Source organism: Sarcophilus harrisii, chromosome 2, assembly GCF_902635505.1.
Source record: "Sarcophilus harrisii chromosome 2, mSarHar1.11, whole genome shotgun sequence".
Taxonomy (NCBI): Eukaryota; Metazoa; Chordata; class Mammalia; order Dasyuromorphia; family Dasyuridae; genus Sarcophilus; species Sarcophilus harrisii.
Window position 1 is genome coordinate 335,354,152 of NC_045427.1, and position 22,275 is coordinate 335,376,426.

Below are 22,275 nucleotides of genomic sequence, written 5' to 3' on the forward strand. Positions count from 1 at the left end.
TTGCAAAACAAAACAATAGAAAAATAAAAGTAAAAATCTGTTGACTGAACCTGAAAATGAATACTAATAGTGCAAAACTAGAACTACATTTATAAAATTTCATGGAATCCTGTCTTTATTGAAAACTTTTCTACTTTGTTACTTAACCAATATTGTGTCAGAAACAAAACATAAAACTAGGTCTTTTTTATTCTGGGTCTAGAAACAGTGTCACATTGTCTCCAATTAAATGTTTCACTAAATTTAAATGATTAAATGTTAAATATCAACAGTTTAAACATTTTTAATATTATAGAAAGAGGAACCCCACATAGTTAAACTAAATTAATATCAAAATAAAAGTATTAACAATATTTTTTCTCCAATTCTTATGAGCTTAAAATATGTTTTGTAAAGCTTTAGAGGTTATCACTTTTAATTTTATATTGGTCTTCCTTTTACATATTATAGAATAACAATTTTTGAGCTGGAAGCACCTTGGAAGTCACATAGTCCAATCAAATATAGAACTTAGGTCTTCTGATTCCCAATTCAGTACCTGCCTGCTGTATGACCTTATCTATCAAATATACTACTGTCCAATTAAATATCAAGAATGATTTTTATTGCTTTATTAAAAAAATACAAGTGTAGCCTGCAGGACAAAAATCTTTACACAGTAAACATTGTTCCTACCCTATCCTATATCTTGGCATCTGCTACAGCCACTGCCAGTTTCTGCCATGTTTGTGGGCATAAGGAAGTTTTTACATGGAATATGTGTAATCATCTCATTCTTTCTATCTAGAATTGTAGAAACCTTCATTGAGATTCTGTATTGTTCTCGAAGTCATTCACCTACCCTGTGTCCTTTATATGGGCTATTGTTTATATATAGCTTTTTTCACCATGACCTCATATGATCCAATTAACATTATATTTGGAGGTTCAGATACCTAAAATAGCTTGTTCGTAGTGCCTGCCAAAGGCTAGTTTTTATGGACAAAGATTTTCAGAATGATGTCTTGCAAGGTCATAATGTCCCTAGAGAAGAGACTGCTGAGCAGCTTACTTTACATCTTCCAGAACAAAAATCTATTGTGAACCCCACTTGAAGGACAATTATGTCAGTAATATATGTGTGCAGACCTATACAGTTCTCTTGTTGCACAAAAAGAATTGGGTTCAGAAAGTAAAAATAACCTGGGAAGAAAAACAAAAATGCAAGTAGTCCACATTCAATTCCCAGTGTTCCTTCTCTGGGTGTAGCTGATTCTGTCAATCATTCATCAATTGGAACTGAATTAGATCTCTTTGTCAAAAATGTTCATTTTCATCAGAATACATCCTCATACAGTATTGTTGTTGAAGTGTATAATGATCTCCTGGTTCTGCTCATTTCACTCACCATCAGTTCATGTATGTCTCTCCAGGCCTTTCTGTATTCATCCTGCTGGTCATTTCTTACAGAACAATAATATTCTATAACATTCCTATACCACAATTTAACCAACCATTCTCCAATTGATGGGCATCCATTCCTTTTCCAGTTTCTAGACACTACAAAAAGGGTTGCCACAAACATTTTGGCACATACAGGTCCCTTTCACTTCTTTAGAATCTCTTTGGGATATAAGCCCTGGATCAAGGGGTATGCTTAGTTTGATAACTTTTTGGGCATAATTCCAGATTGCTCTCCAGAATGGTTGGATTCATTCACAACTCCACCAACAATGTATGAGTCCCAGTTTTTCACATCCCCTCCAACATTCATCATTATTTTTTCCTGTCATCTTAGCCAATCTGACAGGTGTGTAGTGGTATTTCAGATTTGTCTGAATTTGCATTTCTCTGATCAATAATGATTTGGAACACCCTTTCATATGAATAGAAATGGTTTCAGTTTCATCATCAGAAAATTGTCTGTTCCTATCCTTTGACCATTTGTCAATTGGAGAATGGCTTCATTTCTTATAAATTAAAGTCAATTTTCCATATATTTTGAAAATGAGGCCTTTATCAGAACTCTTAACTGTAAAAATGTTTGCCCAGTTTGTTGCTTCCATTTGTTTTATTTGTACAAAAGCTTTTTAATTTGATATAATCAAAATTTTCTATTTTGTGATCAATAATGATTTCTAATTCTTCTTGGGTCATAAATTCCTTTCTCCTCCACAAGTCTGAGTGGTAAACTATCCTATGTTCCTCTAATTTATTTATAATCTCATTCTTTATGCCTAAATCATGGACCCATTTTGATCTTACCTTGGTGGACGGGTCCATGCCTAATTTTTGCCATACTAATTTCCAGTTTTCCCAGCAGTTTTGGTCAGATAATGAATTCTTATCCCCAAAGCTGGGATCTTTGGGTTTGTCAAACACTAGATTGCTATAGTAATTGACTATTTTGTCCTGAGAATTTAATCTATTCCACTGATCAACTAATCTGTTTCTTAGCCAATACCAAAGCCAATACCTAATGGTTTTGGTGACCACTGTTTATAATATAGTTTTAGATCAGGTACAACTAGGCCACCTTCATTTGATTTTTTTTCATTAATTCCCTTGAAATTCTTGACTTTTTGTTATTCCATATGAATTTTGTTATTTTTTCAAAGTCATTAAAATAGTTTCTTGGCAGTCTGATTGGTATAGCACTAAATAAATTAGTTTAGGGAGTATTGTCATTTTTATTATATTCGCTTGGCCAATCCAAGAGCACTTAATATTTTTCCAATTATTTAAATCTGACTTTGTGTGGAAAGTGTTTTATAATTTTGCTCATGTAATTACTGACTTTCCTTTGGTAGATAGATTCCCAAATATTTTATGCTATCCACAGTTATTTTGAGTGGAATTTCTCTTTATATCTCTTGCTGTTGGATTTTGTTGGTGATATATAAAAATGTTGATGATTTATGTGGATTTATTTTGTATCTTGCAACTTTGCTAAAGTTGTGAATTATTTCTAATATCTTTTTAGTAGAATCTCTGGGGTTCTCTAAGTATATATATATATATTAATATATATATATATATATATATATATATATATATATATATATATAATCTGCAAAGAATGGTAATTTGGTTTCCTCATTACCTACTCTAATTCCTTTAATCTCTTTCTTGACTCTTATTGCCAAGGCTAACATTTCTAATATAATACTGAATAATAATGGTGATAGTGAGCAGCTTGTTTCATTCCAGTTTATACCCATTACATATAATGTTTACTGACAGTTTTAAATATATGCTCCTGACTATTTAAAGGAAAAGTCCATTTATTCCTATACTCTCAAGTGTTATTAGGAATGGATATTGGATTTTATCAAATGGATTTTTCAGCATCTATTGAGATGATCATATGGTTTTTGTTAATTTGGTTATTGATATAGTCAATTATGCTAATAATTTTCCTGCTATTAAACCAGTCCTGCATTCCTGGTATAAATCCTACTTGGTCATAGTATATTATCCTGGGGATGATTTTCTTTAATCTTTTTGCTAATATCTTATTTAAGATTTTAGCATCAATATTCATTAGGGAGATTGATGGTTTAGGTATCAGTACTATGTCTGCGTCATAAAAGGAATTTGGTAGGACTCATAGTTTTAAATAGGAGTTAATTGTTCTTTAAATGTTTGGTAGAATTCACATGTAAATCCATCTGGTACTAGGGATTTTTTTCTTAGGGAGTTGATTAATATTTCTTTTTTCTAAGATGGGACTGTTTAACCAATTTGATTCTTCCTCTATATTTTTGAGGGTATTCTTCCATTTCGTTTAAGTTATCAAATTTATTGGTATAAAGTTGGGCAAATTAACTCCTAATTATTGCTCTAATTTCCTCTTCATTAGTGGCAAGTTCTCCCTTTTCATTTTTAAGAGTAACATTTGATTTTCCTCTTTCCTTTTTTTAATCAGATTTACTAATGGTTTGTTTATTTTGTTGGTTTTTTCATAAAACCAACTCTTTGTTTTATTAATTAATTCAATAGGTTTTTTATTTTCAATTTTATTCATCTTTCCTTTTATTTTTAGAATTTCAAGTTTAGTGTTTGACTGGGGGTTTATAACTTATTCCTTTTCTAGCTTTTTTAGTTGCCTGCCTAATTCATTGATTTTGTCTTTCTCTATTTTATTCAAGTAGGCTTCTAGAAATATAAAATTTCCCCTTATTACCTCTTTGGCTGCATCCCACACATTTTGGTATGATGTCTCATTATAGACATTTTTCTTGGGTGAAGTTATTAAGTATGTCTATGATTTGCTGTTTCACCCAATCATTCTTTAGTATGAGATTATTTAGTTTCCAATTATTTTTTGGTCTGTTTTCCCCTGGGTTTGTATTGAATGTAATTTTCATTGCATCATGATCTGAAAAGGCTACATTTACTATTTCTGCCTTTCTGTATTTGAGTTTGAGGTTTTTATGTCCTAAATGTGGTCAGTTTTTATATAAGTTTTTATATAAGTTCCATGAACTGCTGAGACCTGCTGTCTCCATTTAGTTTTCTCCAAAGACCTATCATATCTAACTTTTCCAGTATTCTATTTACCTCTTTGACTTCTTTCTTATTTATTTTGTAGTTTGATTTATCTAGTTCTGAGAGTTCAAGGTTGATGTCTCCCACTATTATAGTTTTGCTGTCTATTTCTTTTTTCAGCTCTCTTAATTTCTCTTTAAAGAATTTAGATGCTACACCACTTGGTGCATATATGTTTAATATTGATATTGCTTCATTATCTATGCTACCCTTTATCAAGATATAGTGCCCTTACTTATCTTTTTTAATTAGATCAATTTTTGATTTTGCCTGATCTGAGGTCAGGATGGCTACCCCTGCTTTTTTGACTTCACCTGAAGCATAGTAGATTCTGCTCCAACCTTTTACCTTTACTCTGTATGTATTGCCTTGCTTCTGGTTTGTTTCCTGTAAACAACATATTGTAGGATTCTGGCTTTTAATCCATTCTGCTAAATGCTTCTTCTTTAGGGGGAGTTTATCCCATTCACATTTATGGTTAAAATTACTAATTCTGTATTACTTGCCATCTTGTTAACCTCTGCTTATACTTTTCTCCTTTCCTTCCCCCTTATCCACCTCCCCAGTATTAAACTTGTGAGCACCACTTGCTTCTCACAGCCCTTTCTTTTTAGTATCCCTCCCCCCACCTTAGAGTTTTTCTCCCTTTCTTACCCCTTTTCCTCACAATTTCTGTATTCCCTTCCTCTTAGCTTATTCCTTCCCTTTTCATTTTTCTCTCCCGCTTTTCAATTGGGGGGTAGAAATTTTGCTGTAAATCAAATATGTTTAATATTTTTCTCTTTAAGCCAATTCTCATGAGAGTAAGATACACACTATATTCATCCCTCTCCATTCTTTCTCTCAGATATAATAGGTTTCCTTTGCCTCTTAGTGAGATGTAGTACCCCCATTTTTCCCCTTTTTCTGGTACAATTTCCATTCCACCTCTAGTTTCTAGGACAAATTATGCATGTGTTCTTTATGTATCTTTATAACAGAAATATAGTTCCCAAAATTTCTTTTTACCTTTATAGGATTCTCTTGAGTCCTTATATTTGGAGTTCAAACTTTTTGTTTAGTTCCGATTTTTCTTCAGAAATAGATGAAATTCACCTATTTCATTGAATGTCCATCTTCTTCCCTGAGAAAAAAAATGCTCATTGACTGGGTAAGTCATTCTTGGCTGCATACCAAGTTCCTCAGCCTTTTGGAATATCAGATTCCAGGCCCTTCGATCCTTTAATGTGGATGCTGCTAGATCCTGAGTAATCCTTATTGTGGCTCCTCTATATCTGAACTGATTTTTTTCTAGCTGCTTGTAGTATTTTTTCTTTAGTCTGATAGTTCTGGAATTTAGCCCCAATATTTCTTGGAGTTTTCTTTCAATGTCTAATTTACCTTCTGTTTCTATAACATCTGGGCAGTTTGATGATTTCCTGAAAAATAGTGTCTAGGCTCTTTTTTTTTTTCATCATAATTTTCAGAAGGCCAATAATTCTCAGGTTCTCTCTCTTTTTTATCTTATTTTATCTTATCTCTATTTTCCAGGTCTATTGTTTTCCCAAGTAAGTATTTAATATTTTTATCCATAGTTTCATTTTTTTTTTTGGTTTTGCTTGACTGATTCTGTGTCTCCTCAAGTCATTCATTTCCATTTGTTCAATTCTGATTTTCAATGATTTATTTTCTTCACTTGCTTTTTTATTTCTTTTTGTAATTGTCCAATTGAGTTTTTAAGTGAGTTGTTTTGTTCTATAGAATTTTTTTTGATTTTGCCAATTTAATTTTTTAAAAAGCTATTTTCTTTTTCCACTTCACTGATTCTGTTATACTTGGAATTGTTTATCTTTTCCAATTCGCTAAATCTATTTTTCAAGGATTTGATTTCTTTATTCACTCTATCTTTAAATGAGTGGAATGACTTATCCAAACCATCTTGCCAAGCTTCCCTTTCCTTTACTCATTTTTCTTCTAGCTTTCTTGTGAGAGCCTTTTTAATTTCTTCTATGAAAGCCTTGTCTGTTGAGGACCAGATCATATCCTCCTTTGGGGATTCATCTAGAGACAGTTTGTTTTTAATCTCCTCAGGGTTTAACTATAGATAGTTATATCTATAATTAAAGCACGCTTTAATTTTTTGCTCATTTTGTCAAAGAAGGATCAAAGAAAACAAACTGAAGAAAAAAAAACAAATGCAGTCTGCTTTTATTGGTGGGGGGGGGAGGAGGGACTGGATGGTATTACCAAGCTTCCTCTACAGACTGCAGGGGGCAGCAGTGAAGCTTGCAGGACAGCAATTGTTATGCTGCATCTGTACTCTGAGACTCTGATAGCATGCTGAGACACTCCAGATGGGTGTGGCCAGGTCCCAAGAGACCCTAGCTTTTCCAGGTTATGGCCTTTGCCCACTGTGTTTATAGCTTCTCTGCTGATCTACTGGCTTGCTGCCAGGGCAAAATAGCCACACTGTGGTAAATTCTCCCCAAAGAATCGGCTGAAATCACCCTTCCCCACCTCAGGTCTCTCAGTGTGAGTTACCTTCGGTACTCTCACCGTCTGCTGCTCTGCCACTGCCTGCCTTCAGTCTAGGCCTGATCTAACCATTCCTGCCTGCAAGCAAAAATGGACCTTTTATGGCAAATTTCAAGACTATATTCTTTTGATAATTATTTGTGTGTTTTTTCAGTCAAGCACTAATTCCAAGGCCTTGTTATGAAAAAAATTTTTTTTTCTGAGAGCAAGACAGAGCTTAAATAGATGTGTATGTCCTCTCCACCACCTTGGCCGGAAATCCCTAGCTTTTTATTTTCAAAAAACATTCCAAGACAATCTTCACCAATCACTCTTGCAAAGTCTTGTGTTCTAAATTTTCTCTTTCCTTTCCCTCCCTTCTTCCCCCTAACAGCAAATAATCCAATATAGGTTAAACATGTTCAATTTTTCTAAACATATTTTCACATTTAGCATGCTGCACAACAAAAATCAAATCACAAAGAAAAAAATGAGAAAAAAAAAGCAAGCAATGACAAAACAAGTGAAAATATTATGTTGTAATTTACTTTTACTTCCCATAGTCCTTTTTCTGGATTTAGATAGCTCTTTGCATCACAAATCTATTGGAATTGTCTTCACTCAACTCATTGTTGAAAAGAGCCATTTCCATCACAGTTAATCATCACATAATCTTGTGGTTGCTGTATACAACATTCTCTTGGTTCTACTCCATTTAGCATTAGTTCATGCAAGTATCTCCAGGCCTTTCTGAAATCATCCTGCTTATTCTTTCTTATAGAACAATAACATTCATGTATCATAACTTACTCATCCATCCCCCAACTCAGTTTCCAGTTATTTGCTACTTCAAAAAGGGCTGCTATAAACACTTTTGCAAATGTGCGTCCTTCCCTTTTCTTTTAATTAAAGCTTTTTATTTTCAAAACATATGCATGGATAATATTTCAACACTGATGTCCTTTCCTCTTTTTATGATCTCTTTGTGATACAGACCCAATACAGACACTGCTTTGTATGCACAGTTTGATAGCCTTTTGGGCATAGTTTTAAATTGCTCTACAGAATGGTTGGATCATTTCACAACTCCACCAACAATATTAGTGTCTCTGTTTTCCCACATCCCCTCTACCATTTATTATTATTATTTTCTGTTATTTTAGCCAATCCAAGAGGTATATAGTGGAGACTTCAGTCTTTTTTTTTTTTTTGCTTTTTTATTTTTTTATTATTATAGCTTTTTATTTGCAAGATATATACATGGGTAATTTTTCAGCATTGACAACTGCAAAATCTTTTGTTCCAGTTGTTCCCCTCCTTCCCCCCACCCTCTCCCCCAGATGGCAGGTAGACCAATACATGTTAAATATGTTAAAGTATATGTTAAATACAATATATGTATACATGTCCATACATTTGTTTTTATATATACAGTTATATAAGAATAATCGGACTTTGAAATAGTGTACAATTAACCTGTGAAGAAAATCAAAAATGCAGGTGGACAACAATAGGGGGATTAGGAATTCTATGTCGTGGTTCACACTCATTTCCCAGAGTTCTTTCGCTGGGTGTAGCTGATTCAATTTATTACTGCTCTATTGGAACTGATTTGGTTCATGTCATTGTTGAAGAGTCAGGCCACATCCATCAGCATTGATCATAATATAGTATTGTTGTTGAAGTATATAATGATCTCCTGGTCTTGCTCATTTCAATCAGCATTAGTTCATGTAAGTCCCTCTAGGCCTTTCTGAAATTATCCTGCTGGTCATTTCTTACAGAACAGTAATATTTCATAACATTCATATACCACAATTTATTCAGCCATTCTCCAATTGATGGGCATCCACTCAGTTTCCAGTTTCTGGCCACTACAAAGAGGGCTGCCACGAACATTCTTGCACATGAGACTTCAGTCTTTTTAAGCTAAAATATTTAATAGGTTTATCTGAAGTAGCAGTCATTCAGTTGATTAAGGCTAAGTAAGAAATGAGACCAAAAAAATGGCCTCTTTTGCCTACTCATAGAAAAGGGGGTCAGGAATCATTCTGAGAGAGGAAGACCCTCAGGGTTTCTGACCAGAATCAAAATAATTACTCTGTATAATCATTGTCTCTCTCAGGGCAGGTAGTGATTAAATTTCTTCTAAGAAAAATGATAGAATAATCCAGGGGCTTTCTAATGATAAGTAAATGTTTACCAGTCTCTACTCCATTTGACTTTCTTCCACTCTGATGGCTTCTGTCTCAGCAAAAATCAGAACCTCTGGGTCAAAGACCCTAAACTACATTCTCCCAGTCCCCACTACCAACATGGGAGACCTTTTTTTTTTTTTTTTTTGCTAACACAGCCACCAGCACCACTAAATGCTATTTGGCTTTCAATATAGTCCCTGAAAACCAAGCTCTCTCTTTAGCTGCTGAATGAACAGGCCTAATTTACTTTCAGTTTGAGTTCACTAGCAATCCAATGTCAGAAACAGTCAATGTTGCTTTCTTTACCTGCCTGATCAGCCCCACTCCCAATCTTCAAAATCCAGAGTTTGATCCTATAAGGACCCAGGCAATAAGGAGAGAAGCAGTGCTCACCATTTGATCCAATAACTCTCCTTTCCAAATCCACAAGCCTTTCTCCCCAATTTGATCATGATATAAGCCATGAGGCCATTTTCCCTTGTTGTAACCAGGCTTCCCCAAATATTGTTAGTGTGACACTGAAAACCAGAACCTTCTTAGTTTAGTTCCAATGTTGTGATAAAATGATACATTCATGAGTCGTTGAACAGAGAAGGTTTACTTTATCCAAGCATGATAAAATTGGAGAGCCAGAGTCTAGATGGCAGAGTAAAGGCAGGAACTTGTCCAACCTCTTCTCAAACTGCTCCGCATTTCTTTAAATAATGACTCTAAACAAATTTTAGAGCATCAGAACACCCCAAAAGATGTAATAGAACACTTTCAGCTGGAGATCAAATTAGAAGCTCAACAGAAAAGTTCTGTGACAGCAGGTGGCAGTGCAAGGGCAGCCCTAGACTCAGTCTAGCCTGGGCCTAACCTCTGAATCAACAGCAGTCCTGGTGACTTACAGACTTCTCATCCCAGAGACACCAAAGAGGACCTGGGAGGGGCAGCAGAAAAGATCTGTGGAACCAGAGTGGGACCCCAGCATGCAATCTCAGTACATGCCCACCCCAACCCCAGCTCCTGCCTGGACACCAGCTGCAGTGAGGTGGACCCTCTGAATCAACTGTAATGCTGGAGGTTTCTGGACCTTTCAGTCTGTGCATGCCAGGGAAGACTCAGAAGGTCAATGGAGAGGGTCTGGGACAATGGGATAGGGTTCTGGTGTACAATTCCAGCACAGTCCTGGCAATGGAGTCCCAATCAGCACACTAGATCTCACAGTTATAGTAGGGCAGGAACACATCTAACAGCTCCAGGGTAGAAAAGAGTGCTTGTGTTCAGATTCCTAGAAGGATTTCTGAAAACAAATGCACAAAACCTATGAAGCTTGAGACAATGTACCCTCCAACCTGGAAATAGAGCCTTACTTTAACAAACACTTAAAAGCAGAGTAATAGGCTAGGAAAACGAGCAGAAAACAAAAAAAAAAGGTTTTGACCATTGAAAATTGTTAGAGTGACAAGAAGGATCAAAATACATACTCAGAAGATGATAACAAAATCTAAACTCCTATATCCAAAGCTTCCAAGAAAACTAAGAATTGGGCTCAGGCCGAAGGAAGGGAAGAATGCTTTAAAAAAGCAAAAATGGCCAATTGGGAAAGGAAGTACAAAAGCTCACTGAGGAGCAAATGGAAGCTAATAATTATGAAAAATTAAGATCCAATAAAGCAAAACTAAAAGAATGAAAAATAAAAAAGTGAAATATCTTATTGGAAAAAACTAAACCTAGAAAATAGATCCATGAGAAATAATTTAAAAATTTTTGCTCTATCTGAAAGTCATGACCCAAAAAGTATACTAGATATCATCCCTTAAGAAATTATCAAGGCAAGCTGTCCTGATATTCGAGAACCAGAGGGTAAAATAGAAATTCAAAAAATCTAGTTATCACCTCCTGAAAGAGATCCCAAAATGAAAACTCCTAAGAATATTATAGCCCAATTCCAGAACTCCCAGGTCAAGAAGAAAATATTGCAAACATTCAGAAAGAAACAATTCAGCCATCATCAGGATAATACAAGATTTAACAGCTTCTACATTAAAGAACTAAAGGGCTTGGAATATGATATTCCGGAGAGCTAGGTTTGCAACTAAGAATATAGTGGCTTCTATGGACTTGGCTCCCTAAGTCAACATTTGGTCAAGGTCATCAGGTAGACTCACATGATCTAAGATAACAATCAGGTGTGAGAGATATTGACCGATATTGATATTGCAACTAAGACCTTTTTATGAACTAAAGGCCAGAAACTGCATTCAGAAAAGCTGAGGCCAATTATATTATATGAGGAGAGGAAGTCAGGGAAACTGCACCAAGGAAATGTGATCTTGGGCAAGTCCCTTAACCTCTTTCTGTTAAAAAAAAAAGTTAATGAGAATTAAATGACATATTTGTAAAGCACTTAGCATTGTTCCTGGCACAGAGTTTAGTAAGTACTTTTTTGCTTCCTTATGATCTAATTAATTATTCTAGTTATGTGGCTTTTGAAGGAGTATTAGTAACAGTTGTGGAATACTGGACTTGATGATATCTTTGCTCTCCCAATTAATCTACTTAGGCTATTTCATATAGAATCACTGAGACATTTAGACTCTTATCTAATTAACCCCTAAGGTCAGGTGGTATGGATTAGATGCATCTGATTCAGACTAATTCCCAGGTAGTATTTGAATGAAATGAGTTACTCTCACTCCCTCTCTCCATCTAATAATCAAAATAAAAAGGTTTCTTTATCCATAGCAGAAGGAAAGCACTTAATAGGGATATTCAGTGAAGACAACACTTTGAGTGAAATTTCCAGGGTTTTTTTGTTTTTTTTTTTTAACTTTTTACCTAATCTTAGAAATGTCTACTTCTGGAACTGAGGTTGCCAATAACGTTTTCTCTATTGGCAAACAAAAAGACTATATCAACAACTGAGGTAATATCCTTAGTCAATCAAGCATTTAGGAAAGCTTTCATACAACCTAAGGAAAAGAAGTAGCTTTACTTTTATGGTATTAGATTACCTTAGATTACATAGGAAATACTGCTTCTGGGGGAGTGGAAAGGGGAGGTGAAGTCAAGATGTCTTAGAGTAGAAACAGCTGTATCTGACCTTTTATGACCTTCTCTCAGACCAACAGCAAATTAAGCCTCTAAACTGGTTTTGAAGTGGCAGAACCCACAAATATTTGGAGTCAATACATTTGCACAAGAAGATACTTTGGAAAAATTTCTGAATCTATCTGTTTCAGTCAGATAGAGGAAGAGATTGCCTATTCCAGACTGTAGTGTAAGGAGCTAGGGGCAAGGAACTGGAGCAGGGAGCTCGAGCTTCCTGGGGAATCTTCTGTGAGGATCTTAGGCTACTCTGTCCTGATTGCAAGCAGGTGATTAGTAAATCTGCTACCAAAAAGCAAATACAAAAGACAAATTATAAGCTGCTGAGCCCTGAAAGAAGAATGTGGGATCTGGCTGTGATTATCCAACACCAGAAGTCAGTCAACAGAACTGCCCCAGGGCAAGCTAAAGTTGCTGTCACTCCTTTGTGTTAAGAGCAGACCTCAACCCTTAAAAGAATGATCAAAAAATCAAAAAGAAATCTGATTATAGACACCTTTTATGGAGAAAGATAAGAACAGATCTCAAATCCTGAGTCCTAAACACAAATCAACTCCAGATGAACTGAGTTGCTCCCTTTTCACAAGGCTTTCTTGGAAGATTTCAAAAGACAGAAGAAAAATGGGAAAAGTAAATGAGATCTTTGCAAGAGGGTATGGAAAAGGAAATATGGAATTTATCTGAAGAAAATGCCTTTAAAATAGATATGATAAAATAGGGAATAGATTTGGTGGGAAAACTAGGTGGTGCAGTGGATAGAGCACCAGCCCTGAAGTCAGGAGGACCTGAGTTCAAATCTGGTTTGAGATACTTAACAGTTCCTATCTGTGTGACCCTGAACAAGTCACTTAACAACAATTGCCTCAGCAAAAATATATATAGAGAGATAGATTTGGTGAAATGGAAAAAGCATGTAACTCCTTACAACTCATTGAAATGCAGAATTTGTAAAATGTAAAAAAAAAAAATCAACAAAACAAATCATTTAAAAATTCAAATGGCCAAGTACAAAACAAGCTAAAAAAGATAAATGAAGAAAATAATACACTAAAATTTAGAATTGAACAAATGTAAATAAATGACTCAATAAAACTTCATGAATCAGTCAAACAAAACCAAAAAAGTTGGAAAAATAGAAGAAAATGTGAAATACTTCATTAGAAAAACAAATAGATCTAGGAGAGACACTCTAAAGACATCATCATTCAAGAAACTATCGGGGGAAACTGTTCTAATGTTCTAGAATCAGAAGGTAAAATAGCCACTGAAAGAATTCACCAATCACTTCCTGAAACAGAACTCAAAATGAACTCTACAAGGAATATCATGGCTAAATTTCAGAACTATTGGATCAAGATAAAAATATTGCAGGCAAACAGAAAGAAGCAATTCAAATATCTAGGAACCATGATCAAGATTACTCAAGACCTAGTAGTTTCCACCTTGAAGGATCAAAGGGCCTGGAATACGATAGTCTGAAAGGCAAGGGAACCTGGATTGCAGCCAAGAATAAACTACCCAGCTAAATCTTTCAGGGAAGAAAATGTACATTCAATGATACAGGTGAATTTTATTTATTTCTGATGAAAAGACCTGAGCTGAACAAAAAAGTTGATTTCCAAATGCAGAACTCAAGAGAAGCATAAAAAAGGTAAAAAACAAAGAACTCTTGAGTACTATATCTCTGTTAGAGTATACTTAAAGAGTATAGGTATAATTTGATTTTATTGTGATAATATGAAAAAGAAACTAGAGGTGGAAAGGGGATTATACTGGAAAAAGAGGGAAATGGAGGTAAAATGGGGGAAATTGAATCTCATGAAGAGGCAAAGAAGACCTATTATAACTGAGGGAAAGGAGGAGAGTGAACATTATGTGAATCTTACACTCATCAGATTTGGCTCAAAGAGAGAATATCAGACATATTTGGTTTCACAGAGAAACTTGTCTCACCTTAGAGAAAGTGGGAGGGAAAAGGGGAAAGGAAAGGGGGAGAATAACAAAAGGGAAAACAGAAGTAATAGGGGAAAGGTATAAGAAAGGGGAAGACATTGTAAAGGGAGATGGCATTTTGAGGGAGGTCCTGGTCAGAAGCAAAATACTGGGGAGGAAGGAAAGAGAAAAGAAAAAAGAAAGGCATAACTTGCAGTAAATAAGATGGCAGGAAATAAAAAATTAATTATTTTTAACTGTGAATGTGAATGTGATGAACTGTCCCATAAAATGGAAGCAGATAGCAGAATGGATTAATAGCCAGAATCCTACAATTTGTTGTTTACAAATACAGAGTAAAGTTAAAGGCTGGAGCAGAATCTATTATGCTTCAGGTGAAGTAAAAAATAGCAAGGGTAGCGATCCTGATCACAGATTAAGCAAATGCAAAAATAGATCTAATTAAAAGAGATAAGGAAGGAAACTATATCTTGCTAAACAGTACCATAAATAAAGAAGCAATATTAATACTAAACATATATGTACTAAGTGGTATAACATCCAGATTCTCAGAGGAGAAGAGAGCTGCAAAAAGAAATAGATGGTAAAACTATACTAGTAGGGGATCTCAATTTTGCTCTCTCAGAACTAAATAAATTGAACCACAAAATAAATAAGAAAGAAGTCAAAGAGGTAAATAAAATTTTAGAAAAATTAAGTATGATAGATCTTTGGAGAAAATTGAATAGAGACAGAAAGGAGTTTCCTTTTTTTTTGGAAGTTCATGGAACCTAAAAAAAAATTGACCATGTATTAGGGCATAAAAACCTCAAAATCAAATGAAGAAAGGCAGAAATAGTAAATGTATTTTTTCAGATCATGACACAATAAAAATTACATGCAATAAAAGGCTAAGGGAAATTAGACCAAAATTTAATTGGAAACTAAATAATCTAATCCTAAAGAATGAATGGATGAAACAACAAATCATAGACACAATCATTAACTTCATCCAAGAGAATGACAATAATGATACAACATACCAAAATTCATGGGATGCAGCTAAAGCATTTAATAGAGGAAGTTTTATATCTCTAGACGCTTACTTGCTTAGACTAGAGGAAGAGAAAATCAATGGCTTACAACTTTAAAAAGGTATAAAAAATTTAAAACCCCCAAACAAATATAAAACTTGAAATTCTAAAAATAAAAGGGGAGAATAATAAAAGTTAAAGTAAGAAAACTATTGAATTAATAAATAAAACTAAGAGTTGGTTTTATTAAAAAATATAGATCTTTAGTTAATTTGATTAGAAAAAAGAAATTGCTAATCTCAAAAATGAAAAGGGAGATATTTTCACCAATGCAAAGGAAATTAGAGCAATAATTAGGAGTTATTTTGCCCAACTATATGTCAATAAATTTGATAATCTAAGGAAAATGGAGGAATACATACAAAAAGAGAAATTGTCAAGGTTCACAGAAGAGGAAATAAAGTATCCAAATAGTTCCATTTTAGGAAAAAAGAAATAGAACAAGCTCCCTAAGAAAAAATCAAGTCCCAAAGAAAAAATTCTCCAGGGCCAGATGGATTCACATGTGAATTCTATCAAACATTTAAAGAATAATTAATTCCAATACTCTAAAAATTATTTGAAAAAATAGGGAAAGGAGTCAATTTGATACTTAATTGGGGTTTTTAACTTGTTCTTTTTCTAGCTTTTTTTTATTTTCATGCCTAATTCACTGGTTCTCTTTATTTTATGCAAATAAACCTCCCCTAATAATTGCTTTGGCTACATCCCACAAATTTTGATATGTTATATCATTATTGTCATTGTCTTGGATGAAATTATTGATTGTGTCTATGAGTTGTTTCTCCTACTCATTCTTTAGGATTAGATTATTTAATTTCCAATTAATTTTTGTTCTATTTTCCCCTAGCCTTTTATTGCATGTAATTTTTATTGCATCATGATCTTAAAAAATGCAGTTACTATTTTTGCCTTTCTGAATTTGATTTTGAGGTTTTTATGCCTTAATTTTTGTATAGCTTCCATGTACTGCTGAGAAAAAAAAAAGTATATTATTTTCTGTCACCATTTTCTCCAAAGGCCTATCATACCTAACTTTTCTGGGATTCTACTTACCTCCTTAACAAGTAGGGTATGGTTTCCTTTCATATATATATATATATATATATATATATATATATATATATATATATATATTAATTAGATCTATTTTTGTTTTTGCTTGATCTGAGAACAGATTTTCCAGCCCCAGTTTTTTTTTAACTTCAGCTGAAGATAATAGATTCAGCTATACCCTTTACCTTTACTCTGAATGTATCATTGTTTTAAATGTGTAGGATTCTGGTTTTTAATCCAGTCTACTATTGATTTCTGTTTTATGGGAGAGTTCATTAACATTCACAGATAAAATTAATAATACTGTACTTGCTGCCATCTTGTTTCCCCCCAGTTATACTTTTCTCTTTCCTTTCCCCTTTCCCTCCTCCTGAGTATTTTGCTTCTGACCCCCCCCAAACAGCTCTTCCCTGTTGCCAGCTGTCCCCCCTTTCTTATGCCTTTCCTGTTTCTACTTCTATTCTCCTTTCTCTTAGGATCCTCCTTTCCTTTCCCCCTTTCCCCTCCTTATAGGGTGAGACAATTTTCTCTGTGAATCTAAATGTATCTGATATTCTCTCTTTGAGCCAAATCTGATGAGAGTATGATTCACACAATACTCATCTCCCTTCTTTCCCTCAATTGTAATAATTCTTTTTTGCTCCTTCATGAGATGTAATTTACCACATTTTCCTCTTCTTCCAGTAGAATCACCTTTACTCCTCTAGTTCCTTTTTTATATCATCACAATAAAATCAAATTACATCTGCACTTTCTATGTATACCCATAACATAGATACAGATCTCAAGTTAAACATATCATCTTCCCATATAGGGATATACGCTTTTCAACTTTTAAAAGAAAGTTGTTTTTTTTTTTTTTTGTTTTTTTGCTTTTCACCTTTTTATGCTTCTCTTGAGTTCTATATTTTAAAATCAAATTTTATATTCAGCTCTGCTCTTTTCATGAGAAATAGATGAAATTTACCTGTTTCATTGAATGTTCATCTTTTTTCCCTGAAAGATGATGCTCAGTTTTTTTAGACAGTTGATTTTTGGCTGTAATCCAAGTTCTTTTGCCTTTCAGAATATCAGATTCTATGCCCTTCAATCCTTTAAAGTGGAAGCTGCTAGGTTTTTGGTAATCCTGATTGTGGCTCTTAAATATTTGACCTGTTTCCTTCTGGTTGCTTGCAATATTTTCTCCTTGATTTGATAATTCTGAAATTTAGCTATGATTTTTTTTAGAGTTTTCATTTAAGGACTCTTTCAGGAGGGAATCAATGAATTCTTTCAATGGCTATTTTACCCTTTGATTCTAGGACATCCAGGCAGTTTTCCTTGATGATTTCCTGAACATTGATGTCCAGAATCTTTAGATTGTGTCTCCTAGATATGTTTCCCCAGGTCAGTTATTTTTTCAATGAGTTATTTTATATTTTCTTCTATTTTTTCATTTCTTGGTTTTGTCTGACTGATTCTTGAAATCTCATTGAGTCATTCACTTCCATTTGTGCAATTCTAATTTTTAGTGGATTTTTTTTCAGTTAGCTTTTTTATCTCCTTTTACACTTGGCCAATTGAACTTTTGAATGTTTTGAATGTTTTGGCCATTGCATTTTTTTTCATTTCACAGATTCTATTTCTCAATGACTTGGTTTTTTTCAGTTAGCTTTTTTATCTCCTTTTACACTTGGCCAATTGAACTTTTGAATGTTTTGGCCATTGCATTTTTTTTCATTTCACAGATTCTATTTCTCAATGACTTGGTTTCTTTTTCATATCTATTTTGTAAGGAATTATATGCTTTTTTCTTTTCATCAAATCTATTTTTAAGGAGTTTCCTTAAGGTAGTTTGTTTTTCCTTTTCCAAACTCACTTGCTGAACTCTCATTCCCTTTCCCCATTTTTCTTCTAACTCTCTTTTAAGATCCTTTTTGCATTCTTACAAGATAGCCTTCTGAAATGGGAACCATTTCATATCACCCTTTTGGGTTTCATCTGGAGATAATTTGCCTTTGAGATCACCTCAGAGTTTGAGGTCTGTTCTTCTCTTTCTCCATAAAAAATGTCTATGGTCAGATTTCTTTTTGCTGTTTTGCTCATTTTCCCCGAAAGGTTGAGGTCTACTTTTAGGGTAAAGGGGCAACAGCCATCTGGGGCTGGTGCTGCTGACTGACTTTCAGTGCTGGATAAGTGTGTCCAGTCCAGAGGGTTCAGAGGCTCAACAATTTCCCTTGTATATTTTCTTTGAGTGTCCCACAGCTAATTTGCTGAATCACTGGCTTGTAACCAGGATAGAGTAGCCTAAGAGTCTTGCAGTAGATTCCCCAGTGGGTGAATACTGCAACACCCTGACTCTCTGTCCCCAGCCTCCCTGAGCTACACTGGGGCTCAGCAGTTTCCTATTGAAAGAAAACTTTTTCTGAAATTCTTGCAAAGTATATTCTTCTGTAAACTTGTTTCATGCCAAATATCTGTGGGTTCTGTCACTCCAAAATCAGTTCAGAGACTTGATCTGGTATTCATTTAAGGGACACTAAGAAGAGCTGAGATAGAGACTTGTCTATTCTCTGCCACTTTGGCTCCACTATACCAATCTTTTTTTTTCCTAAGAAAGAACATACAAAATTCATAATTTAAGGGTTTTTGTTTTGCAATGTATCCTTATATTTGAAGAAAAGACACATTTTTACTTCCTTTCATCCACTCAAATAGCCCTTACTTCAGTGAATTTCATGAGCAACCTTCATTTCAGTTCAGTAATTACCACAATTATAGCCATGTATTAAAGTCCAGATCCTTTATTATCTCCTTCACAATCTAGTTTCCTTGTCTGGAGGTCAGGCCAGCTTTCTGGAGCGCCTTTCAGACTGGCCTGGGTCTCAGTGGGGGAAGTACAGGAGGCCAGCCACCATGAGATATTATGAGATGAAGTGAATGAATCTGACTCTGCCTCCCTTCCGAGTCGGTGTCTGAACCTTCTGAATCTCTCTCGGAGCCCTTCTGACTCTGTCTCTGTCTCTGAGTCCCAGCTTATATGCTCTACACTGAGTATAAACCAATCATTATATCACTAGAAAATCATTATTTGTTGTAAGATTAAACCAATTATACTGAACTTAGAGAACTATTGATCACCATGTTAAACTAGATAACCATTGTCTCATCAATTCCACTGAGTTAGCACCTTGTAAGAATCCTTGTTTTAAGTACAAGAGTTCTGACCAATAACAGTATATGCCTTTATATAAAATGTTTTCACTTAAAATCAATAGGAAAAACTACCCAATAAATTAAACTGTTATTCAACATGTGTTTTTAATAACAATTTCCATCTAATGATATAAGATGTGTAAATGTTGTCTTTCTCATTAAAGCTTTTTGAGGGCAGAATATGTATTTTGCTTTTTTTGTATCCCTAGTGCTTATCACAGTGCCTGGCACATAGTAGATGGTTAATAAATATTTGATTGACATTACACATTCAAAATAATGACAAATAAATATAACTCATATGTAAAGAAAATGCACCAATAATAGTCTTATTTGGTTTGTAAATTATAGTAAATAGAAAAAAGTAATAGAATTATGTCCTAGTAACTTTTAGACTTCATAGTAAAGGTTTGCTTATTCCACAAAAATTGTCAAAGAAAGTGACAAGTACAACTTTACCCACAAACAATAGATACACATTTTCTATGTAAAGAAAGCATATTCTTTATAATGTCTTTCTGATTCTTTCTCAGTTTTTAAATTCTGAAACCAATATAATATATGATAATAGATTCATGAGCTTCTTTGAAGTAAATACTATGATGATTAGCAACTGTAATGTATGCATGCATCTTTCTTCAATATATTTCAAATACAAGATATATAAATTATAGATTATAGGCATTTGTGCTGCAGATGGGGGTGAGAAATATATAAAAATTGTATATATACAAAATATATATTATATATATGCATATGCACATATGTGTGTAATTCTATCTCCTAGATTAGCCAGTTTATCTTTTTAAAATGTATTTTAATCCATCATTGTAGTGAAATAACATTTATTTCTTCAAAGACAGTATAAATTCTATTAGTTTTCTATAAGGAAAATCACTTCTTTTATGCAAAACACAGGTGATATTTATGCAAAAATTTATTCAAGATATAAGCATAAAACAACATTGGTTGTTTTTAAATGAAGCAACTTCCAAATAACAAAACTAAAATACAATTTCAACATGAAATCTATGAAATACTTTTGTATTCACATACATTGATTGTATTTCCATTATATCCCAATGTATTTTCAAGTTAAGCAGATAACATATAAAAAGATTATAGCAATAACTTTGAGAATTACTTTCATGATCAAAATATCTAAATTTTAGTAGGTGGCTAGTAAGATATAGTTTTAATTTTTAAAGTGTCTCTTTGGCATGGATTATAATAAAAGGACATTTCAGTATTCTACTTTCAAAAGAGAAAAGCTCATGCTATATAATAATAATAATTCTTTGGGATAATTTTAAAAATATAATTGCTAAATCTAATGAAATCTAATGAATTGTGCCATATAATTCAATAGAATTATAGTTGGGAAAATAATTAAGTACTTTGACCAGAGACACTGGTAAATTAAGAAAAATTGCTTATTGTTTCACATTTTGAATTCTTTCCATTTGTGCTAATATTCTTTTTTCCCCTTTCTTTTCTTTAGCTCCTGTAAATCCTCATTTGCGTAAGTATTTTAATTATTCTCTTTTAAAGTTACTTCATTTAACTAAATTTAAAATAAGTAATGTAAACATGCAAAGAAAGGATTTTTTGTTTTAAAAGCAGCTTTTTCCATCTAAAAAATCAGTATTTCACATATTTATTTTAAATAAAATATACTTAGTTTTCAAAGTAAAAATACATGAAGGGAAGATACATGATTGTAATTATTTAAAAAATGAATATAGGAAAACTCACCTAAAGGGAAAAGATAAACATCTGTCTAATTCTTTCTTATTCCATCTCTTTGCCAGTCTTTTTGCCTTCTCAAATTGATATTTTCATAATGTGTTAGTGAGAGAAATAAAAATTAATCTTTATTTATATAAAAATATTTCAAATTTATGTTCTTAGTAGTTTTCTAATGATTTTTGTTAAATATATGGAGATATTTGCAATGTTGTTTCTCAAAACCCCCCAGAAATTTTGAAAAGAGCAAACATTGGTAAAACAAAAAGAAATGGTGTAATATAATATTATAATAACTTCAAGGCTCCCTCTTTCCTTTTCCTTGGCTCTTAAGAGTTGTTTCCTATTGTCAGGGCAATGTGCAGAAAGCAAAGAACCATAGAAGTCATACGGAGGTTCTTTATCAGCCATGATTATCTGTAAAAGCGATCATTTTCTTGAGAGAGACTTCTCCATTTTCTTTGTGGATTTCTGCTCTTCACATCATAAGCATTGTATGTAATTATCTGGCCTATAGTGGTGGACTTTTAAGCTCTAACTCTTGGTTTGTTGGGTGGTTCTCTATCTTAAATGACTGGTAGTGCATCTGAAGAGCAGAGACCACATCTGGACTAGTTCTGAAATAAGTGGTTGGGCCTTGCCCTGATCTAGACTTTCAGAGAATAGTGCATGGAATTAAGACCAGAATAAGATATGACTGTTAGCTTTTGAAAATCCAGTGTTAGGTCAGGGTCAGAGAGGATTGTCCCTTCCCATGTCTCTTTACTTTCACTAAATAAGACCTGAATCTTGGTACTTTAGAAGTGACTAGGATCTTGGAAATATAATTCTTTAGCCATTTCTCATCCCTTGGTAGGTGTGTTATAGTATTCTCTCCATGGCACCCATAGAAAGAAAAACTGAAAGGATGGTTCTAAGAATGGGCTGGAGAAAGAAAA

General features: G+C 33.7%; 1 protein-coding gene across 1 annotated transcript in view; it reads left to right on the forward strand.

Moving 5' to 3' along the window:
- The window catches only part of MDGA2 (MAM domain containing glycosylphosphatidylinositol anchor 2), a 639,286-nt gene that overhangs the window by 497,844 nt on the left and 119,167 nt on the right, over positions 1-22,275 (forward strand). Inside the window, 1 exon segment of the mRNA XM_031952914.1 lies at positions 21,093-21,113. Coding sequence (XP_031808774.1) covers positions 21,093-21,113 — 21 coding nt within the window.